General features: G+C 45.9%; 1 protein-coding gene and 1 non-coding gene across 2 annotated transcripts; both read left to right on the forward strand.

Moving 5' to 3' along the window:
* The first annotated feature begins 5,423 nt into the window (after nucleotides 1-5,423).
* Nucleotides 5,424-6,650, forward strand: LOC142580252 (uncharacterized). The gene has a single exon (XM_075691168.1). The coding sequence runs from the start codon at nucleotides 5,433-5,435 to the stop codon at nucleotides 6,648-6,650; it is 1,218 nt and encodes a 405-aa protein (XP_075547283.1). The 5' UTR covers nucleotides 5,424-5,432.
* A 3,531-nt stretch (nucleotides 6,651-10,181) lies between these two features.
* TRNAK-UUU (transfer RNA lysine (anticodon UUU)) lies at nucleotides 10,182-10,254 on the forward strand. Its single transcript has one exon. It is a non-coding gene; the product is annotated as a tRNA-Lys (tRNA).
* Nucleotides 10,255-12,059: the final 1,805 nt, after the last annotated feature.

Raw genomic sequence — 12,059 nt, forward strand, 5'->3', positions numbered from 1 at the left:
GGTGTGTTGCGACACCACATACCCGAGCACACGAGGGTTGGACCCTCCCGCGTGTAGCCGTGCGCGGCTTAGTCGTGTCCGGGGAAAGGGGGATCCTGGGGGTTGAGCCGATGCCGGGTGTTTGGACCATTAAGGCCCCCCGGCGGAGGCAACACACCTCTTTGGCCTCTGCTTCACGTAGACGGCACCCCTGGACTGACCCACCCGGGGGACATCGGCAGTCGCCTTTTCCTGTCTCTCCCTCCTCGAATCTTCGTCTTTATCTCTCACTTTTTGACCTTTCCTGTCTCCTTCTCTCTTCTTTTTACTTCCTTTCTCCTGGCGGCAAGGGTGAACCCTGTGTGGCTATCCAACCTTGGGTACACCATATTTGGTTATAGTGGCGGCGTACGACTGGCGTCGTGCAGACTTGCATGCAAGCTCTGCCGCGTCCCCTCGTTGGGCTCCGTGGTGGGCGGTCGGCGCTGTTGCCGAATTTTTAAATATTTTCATGGAAACTTCTTTCCCCAAACTTCCTGATCGCCCTCAGAAACGAGGGCGCACCGAAGATGTCTTTAAGTTTTTTGGCAATCGTACACAGAACTTTCCCCGCTTTCATGTCATCCACTCTGATAAGCCTGAGAAGACGGTAAGAATGATCTCACCTTTCGTTGTCTCGAAAACTCTGACGGAAGTATTCGGTCCTGGATACAAAGCATCGAAAATGGCTAGCGGTGATCTTCTCCTAGAGCTCCGCGATCAGAAACAATATGAAAAACTGTCCAAACTTGTATCTTTTGGGGGTGTTCCAGTCACAGTGACCCCACACCGTACCATGAATACTACCCGTGGCGTTGTATCGGATGCTGATCTGCTAGAATTGTCTGAAGCTGAACTTCTAGAGGGTTGCAATGATCAGAACGTGATCAATGTTAAGAGAATTAAAATAAGACGTGACGGAAAAAGTGCACAGAATAAAACGTCGACAACCTTACTCGCTACCCTTAGTAAATACACAGAGAGATAGTATGGAAGGCCAGGCGAACTTTCTAGGCGCACACTTTGAACGCATATCCAGTTCCTCGCACTATTCGGACACATTTCAAAGACATAAAACACGAATAGAACGGCAGCCATTAGTACGAAAAACTACAAAATGTGAGGAGCATAATAGACCATTTGGCATAGCAGAACTTCAAGCAGCACTAAACGGCTGCAACAAATCTGCCCCAGGCTCTGACCGCATAATATATGAAATGTTAAAACACTTGCCATCTGAAACACTAAAAACCCTTCTTTTTCTTTACAACGGTATATGGTCTTCCGGCCAGATTCCCTCTGTCTGGAAAGAGGCCATTGTAATTCCCATTTTGAAACAGGGTAAGGACCCTTCCTTGGCAAACAGTTATAGACCGATAGCGTTTACAAGCTGCCTATGCAAACTCTTTGAAAAGATGGTGAATAAACGCTTGCTCCACTATCTTGAAACCAACAAAATATTAGACCCATACCAATGCGGTTTCAGGGAAGGTAGGTCGACGACAGACCAGCTTGTCCGCATGGAAATGTACATCCGTGAAGCCTTTATCCACAAACAGCTTGCCGTTTCTGTGTTCCTTGATATGGAAAAGGCGTATGACACCACGTGGCGCTTTGGGATCCTTCGGGATCTTTCTGGAATGAGTATACGTGGCAACCTGCTGACCATTATTGAAAGCTACCTGTCTGACAGAACGTTTCGTGTTAGAGTTGGCAATGTGCAGTCACGATCATTCGTACAGGAGACAGGTGTACCGCAGGGTGGAGTGCTGAGCTGTACACTCTTTATTGTGAAAATGAACTCGTTACATACCGTCATACCTCGCACACTCTTTTACTCTGTTTATGTGGACGATGTACAGATAGCTTTTAGATCGTGCAATCTTAGCATCTGCGAGAGACAGCTACAGCTCGGCCTAAACAAACTCTCAAAGTGGTCAGAAGAAAAGGGTTTTAAATTTAACCCTCAAAAAAGCACATGTGTTCTCTTCTCAAACAAGAGAGGCATATCACCAGGACCCACTATTCACCTTAATGGTGAACGACTGTCGGTCAGCCTTGAACACAAATTTTTAGGTATTATCTTGGACTCAAAACTTCATTTTATTCCACATTTGAAATATCTCAAAGCGAAGTGCCTGAAGACAATGAACCTGCTGAAGCTACTTTCTCGAACAAACTGGGGCAGTGACAGGAGGTGTTTGCTTAGCCTATATAGGAGCCTTGTACGATCACGCCTCGACTATGGAGCCGTGGTGTACCAATCCGCATCGGATAGTGCTCTCAGAATCCTTGACCCAGTCCACAATCTAGGCATACGGCTGGCAACAGGCGCATTTAGGACAAGCCCAGTGGAAAGTCTGTATGTGGAGGCGAACGAATGCTCGTTACATCTGCGCAGAACGTATCTAAGCTTCTCCTACTTTTTAAAATGTAAATCGAATAACGAACATCCGTGTTACTCAACTGTACTTAACTTGTCTTCTGCAAGACTTCACCATAACCGCCCATCTGTTCGAGCTCCTCTGTCTGTGCGCTTAGAACAACTGGCTCATGAAACTGGTATTCAACATCGAGAAACAGTCCTAATGCCTCCCACTAACATTGCACCACCTTGGGAATGGCAGAATATGCAGTGTGATATGTCTTTCGCCGCATTAACAAAACATGCGCCTGAGGTACACATACATTCACACTTCCTTGAACTCCAGGCTAAGTACTCCTGCGCGGAGGTTTATACAGACGCTTCAAAGTCAACTTATGGTGTAGCTTATGCAGCTCTCGGACCGTCATTCTCAACGTCCGGTGCATTAAATCCAAACACCAGCATTTTCACAGCGGAGGCATACGCGATCCTCTCTGCTGTGAAACATATAAAACAAACAGGTATAACAAAGGCTGTCATATTCACAGATTCATTAAGCGTTGTTAATGGCATATCAAGTCTGCGAAAACACAAAAACCCTATCCTTAACGAAGTCTACAACCTTCTATGCTTAGCATACATGTCGAACCAAATAATTGTTCTTTGTTGGGTGCCTGGCCATAGAGGCATAGAGGGCAACGTAGCTGCTGACGAAAGGGCTACAGCTGTAGCTTTTTGTGACGCAAACTTCAATATACCTGTACCCTACACAGACCTTAAGCCTTTTTTACAATATATACTACGGAAATATTGGCAAAGGCAATGGGACACTCAGGTATCCAACAAACTGCACTTAATCAAACCAAAGATAGCGAACTGGATTTCTGAGAAAACAACAAGACATCAGGAAGTACTGCTCTGTAGATTAAGAATTGGGCATACCTATAGCACTCACTCGTACATTCTAACTGGAACTAACCCTCCAACATGCACTAGGTGTGGCAGTAGACTTACAGTCCTTCATGTTCTCGTTCAGTGCCCATTATTAGAAAGGGAGAGAAAAACGTTCTTCCCATTCTTATACCGTCATAATGTACCTTTGCACCCAGTCTTCTTTTTAGGCAATGACCCTCTATTTAATTTTAAATTAGTACTGAATTTCTTAGAAGAAACAAATACAATAGACATTATTTGGCCAGGCTATTTGTAGCACAGCCTCTGCCTAGAGGCTGTAGCTGCAATGGAATCACTCACAAAGCACATGCCTCGCAGGCCTTGCGCTGAAGGGCTCCGCAGAGGCACTGGTGCTGCTATAAATTAACACGTTTTAGTATCTACTCATTCACAACGTACTTTTACAACTATAGAACTCACTTTTCATTGGCATCATTTTAATAGATACAGATTTTACACCATTTATAGCGAATATTTTAGGCCAATATACAGCCACTCGATGATTCACGCCATATTCAACGATACTCATTGCCATTCATCGTCAAATGTCATGGCGCTCTTTGGCCATTTCTGGCCCTTGCGCCAAGAAACAATATCCATCATCGGTGTATGTTGTGTACTACGCAGACAGACAGCAGTGGTGCACGCAAGGTAACATTTGCCATTAACTCACAGCTCTCGTATTGCACTAAACGCTGATGAAATTATAAATTCGTAGTCAGCATTACAGCTAATTAACGTCAACCAAAGAAAACACAGAAAGCTTCGCTTACATCGATTCACACAGTGCGTGGTATCTGCATAATTTTTTAGACTGATAATTTATGTGCTTAATAATGGCGCTCATTAGTGCAATATTTTCTTTCACACTAAGCAAAAGCGGCTGTATTGTCCACGGCAGAATTGATCTAAACGGCTTCAATCCCATGGCCATTATATCATTGCCAACTTCTTTTATATTGCAGTGGTCAAAACGGGATACAAGTGACAGGGAAATCAGGATGTTGATGAACGGCAAGAAGCAGAAGCTTGCACAGGACCTCAGGAAAATAAAATTACTTTTTGAGCAGCTTGGTAGGAGGCCATGATATATGGTTTCAAGGTCGATTGAAAATCCCCCAAAATGTGAACAAAGGCTGACAAAAATGTGGGCATTGTGGAAAAGGTGAACCCACTGGAAATCCCAGGACAGCACTAGCTTAAATATGAATGACCTAAAAATAAAGAACCATAACGTTGACGGCGTGGCCAAATTTTGGGACAAATAAATTGGGTGTTGAAGCAGTTCAACTGAAACCCGATGGTGTGAAATAGGGCGAGAATGTCGGAGAGTTTTGAAGGGATGTCGAGTAGGTCCTGTGGCCGACGCCAGCGCCCGGCAGCTGTATGCGAATGCACGTATAAGCGAGGCGCCTGGTCGTCAGTCGTTGCAGGGTGATTGGGGTCTGAAATTTTGGACGCAGATTCCATCACCTTAAATACTGTCACGTGGTAGTGACTGTGAAGAAAGCAGCCAAACTGAGCAAGAGGAAACTAGCGTTTTATTGGGCGAACTTGTGCCTTCAAAAACAGGCTACACTCAAAGAACGGCGACAGCGTCAAACACTGTCGGCGATCGTCGAAAATCTGATCGGCAGGTCCAGCGCGTCGGCTTTTATACACCAGTCATCGAATGTTCTAGACTAATCACTGGGACCCGCGTGCCTTCCACAAAGTTCTACACCATTCGCGCCACGCGATGAAATCAGATAACACAAAGTTCGGCGACAACAGACAGCGGATAGAAGCATCGATAACTTTCCAGAAACTTCGGATACATGCAGGCGCGTCCCGCGCTGTGCGATACCATTTGTTAGGCGGCGAAACGTGGTCGCCCCATAAATATAAGTATACGTGTCAATACAATGCACTCTACGGTGTCATTCTTTGACGGCTCGTACCAATTCTCGCGCAATGAGTTGCTTAATGCTTAAACGGAGTGCTACGCTTTTGACAGGTGTTCACTACTCCTTGAATAAATATTTGAATGCAATAAAAATGTGAAATGTGTAGTTCTTTGTATAACATACGCCGTGTGGAACGGCTGTGCTCTAAAATGCTCTCTGCTGGAAACAGCGTATCGGCCCCAGGCCGAGGATCGTCGACCCCGTTTTTGAACGAAGATGCAAGCTACAAAGTTGTCCTCCCGCGTCTACCAACCGGTAACGATGTTTTGAATTCTATTTTCCTTCATGCGGACTTGAGTGGCCGACCATACCGTGCTCCCGACTTCCGAGACGCTCTGCTTGAGGTAGTGAATACTTCAGATATTGTAGGTGTCGGACAGTATCAAATGAGCCATGTATGGATGGTTACTTGCGCTAGTAGTGCGGCAAAACAGACTCTCGTCGCCTGTGGTGAGCTCCGTGTCAAAGGGCTGAAGTGCATGGTGATAGATCCGGAGACTAAAAACATCAAGCTTAAATTACTATGGCTTCCACCTCACCTTGAACCACGACGCGTTGAAGAGGCGTTCCAGGCCTATGGTCAGGTGAAGTCGGTGGAGAGAGAAGCATGGAGATGCACTGGCATGGAACAGTGGGTGACAACAAACCGGGAGGTTTCCTTGGTGCTCAAGGACAATACCACCGTAACCTCAATACCGCACATTATGTCCATTTATGGACACCAGTGCCTCGTACTTATCCCCGGTAGGCCTCCTCTGTGCCTTCGTTGCAAGCGCGTGGGACACGTTCGACGACAATGCAGAACACCGAGATGCTTACAGTGCCATCGATTTGGTCACTCAGCGGACGCCTGCGTGTCCACCTACGCCAATAAGCTTCGTTCTGGGCAATACAGCGCAGACGAGCCACAACTGGACCACCTCATGGATTCTACAGAGGTAGTAGATGCCACCGGAGAGACTACAGGTGGCTTTAGGGACGAGGACCAGGAGCCCTTGAAGCCAATGCCAACCAGTCATAACAGCTCAAGTAATACTAGCGAAGCTTCCGGCGAGGATGACTCAGTTTGCCCACCTGGCCTAGCAAGCCTTAAAGACAAGCCCCCTGATGACAAGGAAGAGGAGGAAGAGGCGATGGACATCAGTAGGGCCAGGAAACGTCCGGCACCATGCAACGACGAAGCAACAGAATGTGCACTACAGGCGCCCGAGAAAGTGTCTCCTAGTGCTCAGCAAACTCCCTCTCCTGGTGATAATGTGCCCCGCCGGTTATATCAGCGTAGTCAGGAGAGTGGCACAAAGAAGTCCAAAGGGAGCAAGACCACAGATTTACCTGTGGCCAAGGGCAATGAAATACAAAAGCTTTAGGTGAGCAAAATGGCTACCGCCTTCACCCTCCCCTTATGTGTAGCGACACTCAACGTACGTGGGCTGAGGAATATAAGGCGTCAGCAGCAATTACTACACGTGCTTAGGCAGCATGAAGTTGATGTTGGTGCAGTGCAAGAGACAAAGATATCGTCTGCTGGTGATGTCAACCTTGCGCTGCAAACTTTTCAACCTGATTACGAGGTGTGTATTAGCCAAGCATGTGGTGCTTCCGCTGGATGCTTTTTGTTAGTCAGAAAGCAATTAAATCATTCTTCATTGTCGCTGCGTGTTGATGGGGAAGGCCGCCTTATATGCTGTGACCTCTCTTTTCATTCCCGTAATTGGCGATTTATTTGCGTTTATGCTCCCTCAAAAGTGAGTGACAGGAAGTCTTTCTTCCTCTCACTTGCTCCGCTCCTAGATACTGACAGAGATTTGGTACTGTTGGGAGACTTCAACTGTGTTTGTCATTCCAGAGACCACTCATACCTAACTAATCGTTATGATGCAAGTGCTGTTTTCCTGCATCAGTTAACGGAAGTTCACAATCTAATAGACGTGGGCGCCTACACACCATCTTGGGTGCGGTTCACGCACTTTCAAGGCGTCTCCCATGCTCGACTCGATCGTGTGTATGTTTCGACGAGTCTCTGGTCTAACATTCACAACTACGCCGTGAAGCCTGTATTTTTCACAGACCACTGTTTAGTAGCTGTTTCATGGGGTCCCCGAAAATTCCGCAGGTTTTCTCCAAACTGGGAACTGTGGAAACTTAATACACAACTTTTGCGAGAGGAAAGTTTTGTAAACAAAGTGAAAGAATTATGGCTAGAAATATCACAATGTCAACAGCTTCCTTTGTTTGCTCGATGGGAAATGTTCAAAAATAGAGTAAAAAATGAGGCGATTGCCATTTCATGTGAGCTGTCTCAAAGAAAAAAAGCTGAAAAGCATTACCTTCATGATCTACTTCACAAGCTGCACGCTTTCGAAAGCCAGGAACCAGGGTTGTATAGCGATGAAATCAACACAGTTCGCGCACAAATACAGAAATATGAGACGGAAGTGTACAAAGGAGCGATGGTTCGTTCACGCACAACTCGCTTCACAGAGGAACAACCCACAAAAAGGGCTCTCGGTGATGAGAAGCGATACGCGCTTTCCAAGCAAATATTAGAAATTGAGTCTGGTGGGTCTATATACACAGACACGTCCCAAATAATAAGCCTATTTGAAGCTCACTATAAAGATCTTTTCGCTGCAGTTAAGCCTCAGAATGGTTACGAAAAAAACGCTGATCAGTTTATTTCGCTTATGCCACACTTAGAAGAAGATGATCGACTCAGCGTTGATGGACCAATAACCCGAGAAGAAATTAATTTTGCCGTCGAAACGCTGCAGAAGAACAAGACGCCTGGTCCTGATGGCCTTAGTGCTGAATTTTATATAAAATTTCAGGAATTCCTGTGTCCTTTTCTGCAGCAGCTTTTCGAGGCAGCCTATCAATATGGTGAGCTTCCTCCATCTTTCTATCAGGGCCACACAACCTTAATACCAAAAAGCACTGATGATGAAACAATAAAGAGAGTAAACGGATATAGGCCGATATCATTATGTAACGTGGATTACAAAATATTTGCAAAAATACTGACAAATAGATTGCAGACAGTCATTACTAAATTAGTAGGTAATCATCAAACATGCGGAATTCGAGGCCGCTCTATACAGACAAATGTACATATCGCACGTTCAGTCCTTGAGTGCATAGAGGGTAGTACGGATCAAGTAGCTCTTCTCCAGATTGACCTCGCCAAAGCCTTTGATAAGGTTCAAAACGAATTTTTATTCCAACTACTGCGACATCTTCAGTTAGGGGATGTATTATACAATGGTATAACACTTTGTTATAAACACTGCACTACAAAGTTAATTGTGAACCGTACCCTCTCAGATATAATACAAGTACAGTCATCCGTTCGTCAAGGTTGTCCGCTCTCGCCTTTACTCTTCGCCATATACTTAGAACCGCTTTGCTTAAGCGTGCTTTGCGACTCGAGCGTTAAAGGATATATGTATGCCGATGAGGAAATTAAAGTGCTAGCTTATGCAGATGACATTGCCTTCTTTTGCGTCGATAAGCCAAGTATTACCAAGGCAATAAACGCTACCCTGCGTTTCTGTGAGACTGCAGGAGCTACTGTAAATTTTGATAAAAGTAGAGGCTTTTGGCTAGGCATGTGGGCGCTCACTCCCTCTGCATTCGCTAATATTCATTGGAATCAGTCTCCGTTGCGATATCTTGGCGTACCTCTCGATAACTTCCGTAATAGTGGACCTCATTGGGCGTCCACGGTGACCACTATCCGTCGAAAGGTGACAACCTGGCAAGGACGTGATCTCTCCATTTTTGCGAGAGCTAAGGCATGCAATACATTTCTCGCTTCTAAGCTTCTTTATGTTCTGCAGGTCTTGCACTGCTCACGTGTCCATGTCCAGGCATTTCATAGAATATTTGCATGTTTTATTTGGCATTCATCATGGGAAGCCATGAGAAGGGACAACCTTTTTCTCTCGCTTGAAAAGGGCGGCCTGGGTCTTGTGCATTTGTTTGTGCGACAATTGGTCATGCGCTTATTTTACCTTAAAAATGTCCGTCATCCATTCCTTCTCGCAGTTAATCGAGCACGTCTTGCGTCACACCTCCCTTTTCTTTTTGTCACGACAAACTTTGCTCAAGAACTACCGTTATGGGGCTTCTTAAAGGAACTTGTCGACACTATTTCATTCTTAAAAGCCAGATTCAACCTTGAATATTTGTTTACCGTTAATCGCACGTCGCTAAATGCAGCACTTATAGATAACCTTTTCCCTGAACCTCTGTACTGAAAGCCGTATCTGTCTCTATTGGTCAAGATGTTCTTTGCCGTGTCCGTAGAATGTGCATTGCGCCAGCAGCGAAAACGTTTTTCTTTAAGCTGCACACCTCCACACTGCCAGTTAAAACGTGGCTTCAGGAAAAAGGACTGTATGTACCCTGGAATACAAATTGTAGGCTTTGCAATCAACCCGAGACAATAGAACATTGCTTTATACTTTGTCGTGACGCATTTCTTTTTTGGGACATTTTACAAAGAACTATCAAAAAAGACTTTCCTCTCACATGTTATGGTATCCGGTTCCTTCCTTTCAAAAACACAGCCAGTAATACACCATATGATTTGTTTATGTTATTAGGACTTTATTCATTATGGAGAAGTCGAATGATCGACAGACATGCCGAGCCACCTCGCTCGACAAGGTCTATCTTCCGCGAAGAGACTGCTCAAGTCCGGAGTGTAGTGGCTACATATGATCCCGTCCCTGAATGGATTTCGCGTCTGGACGCTTGTGTTTGTTTACCAGAATTTTGAACTGTCATTGGACTGTATACTTTCTGTGATTTTGTTTCTCTTGTATGATCGTATGTAATGTAACTGCATCGGTTTGACAGTAACGATAATCCCATGCAATAAAGAGAAAAAAAAGAAAGCCCGGATAGCTCAGTCGGTAGAGCGTTAGGCTTTTAACCTAACGGTCCGGGGTTCGAGCCCCCGTTCGGGCGAGTTTTTTTTTTCAGTTTTTTTTTTACATCATGGTTTGTGAACGATAATTTAAATCGTGTCAATTAACGCCTTCAAACTGCGCAGTGGGTTATGAGGAACGGCGCCGTGGAGAGCTCGGGGTAAACTTAAACCAGGGGCCGTATTCTGTAAGGGTTCGCGCTGGCTGTTACGTCTGGGTTACGTCACTCGGAGAAACAGTGGAACGTTGCGGCGCGAGGGAGACCAATGAACGAGCGGCGTTCTACCGTAAGGTCACGTCATCATTTTTGTTTGTACTTTGGGGATGATACAGTAATTAATTAAAGGATGTTGTTTGCGCACTAAAAATATTGGTTTGTATACAACACTTGCACATATAATTTCTAGTAATAACTGTGAGCCTCCGACGCGGATAGCTGGTGGTTTAATTTTATCCGCGTTGTTTATTTATTTATTTATTTATTTTCTGTGGCGACCTGGTGCACCATACGTTGTGCAATCAAATTGTTTCTTTGCGTATAGGCTGCGGCTTTAATAGGATTTCGTTTAGCCGTGACTGAGCTTCCTAGGGAGGACTATTGCGATGAGAGTTCTGTCCACACATCCCACAACTTCGACAACCTTGCCGCGGTCATGGAAGCGTTCTTGACTGCAGCTTTCACCGGTACCGTGGAGAGAAATTTCAAACCCCTTTTCCTTTCCCTCAACCGTAATGAGCCTAGAGCGACGACGGTAATAAACAGTTTTAGTTTAGCGTTTGCAACCGAACGTAAAAGCATTACGTATGCAAAGAAATAGCATCGTCCTCACTGAGCATGTTCGGAACGTTATTGGGTTTCTGCGGTTTACGTGCGCTAAGATAACGTCCGTTATTTGGCGAGTTAACGTCCGTAATGTTTACGGACGCTAAGAAATAGCGTTCTCGAACATGGCGGCACCCATGGCTCCCGCTTCATCGTGAATTCTCGTGATGGCTACGCTCTCGCTCGCCTTGAACGCCAGTAACTATTGTAATGAGCTTTCGCTCTCTCTTAACTCACCTGAAAGGTTAGTTATGAGCGCATAGCGTGTCCATTTTCTGAGAAAGTTCGGCGATTCTGACGCCCGTACTCCTAACGAGACGCGTCCACATAGCAACAGCAGGATTACAGTGCACTAGAATAGGGGCAGTGTTCTCACTGCCGCATCCCTGCGCCGCGTCGCCGTGGCGCAATCAGCATCGACTGCTCTGGCCCCCGCCAGAGGCGCTGCCGCCCGTTTCTCCTGAAAACTTCCCCTCGCTTCGTGTGGAGTGGGTTCTGATGGGATCGACGTGCTGTCGACTGCAAGTCCCGCCGGTGTTTTCAGCAGTATCCTCTGTGCTCGCTCTGTGCTGGACGCTTCACTCAATGTGCACTGTGAGTGAGAGAGAATGGCAAGCCGCAGTCGAAGTGACCACTTCGTATCAAAAGCCCAAAATCAATCATCGCTCGTCGCGGCTAAACGCTCTTAGGATGATAAATCCTTTCCAGCCGACGAGCGGCTCCGTTTTATGAAAAACACTGATAACGCCGGCGGGACAAGCATTGTGGCGAAGTTCAATGCGCAGGGATAGCTTTTAACTATTTTATTTTTGTTTTGTGACGTCATCATGCGTCACCGCGGGTAGTTTGAAAAGTTTAAGGTCAGTACGCCACGTGGTGGCACTCACGCGAAGTAAACCATTGTGTGCAGAAAAATTGTGTGTGTGTGTGTGTGATAACTTTATTTGGAATCCGGCGATTGGGAGGCCCGGGCCTGGGGCCGCCTAGATGGCCACTGGGAGCTGCTGCTCCCGTGCGGCTTC

Source organism: Dermacentor variabilis, chromosome 1 (genome assembly GCF_050947875.1).
Source record: "Dermacentor variabilis isolate Ectoservices chromosome 1, ASM5094787v1, whole genome shotgun sequence".
NCBI lineage: Eukaryota > Metazoa > Arthropoda > Arachnida > Ixodida > Ixodidae > Dermacentor > Dermacentor variabilis.

Bases quoted from the DNA above. Each gene is read 5' to 3' on its own strand.
- LOC142580252 (XM_075691168.1), top strand. From the start codon at position 5,433: ATGCTCTCTGCTGGAAACAGCGTATCGGCCCCAGGCCGAGGATCGTCG.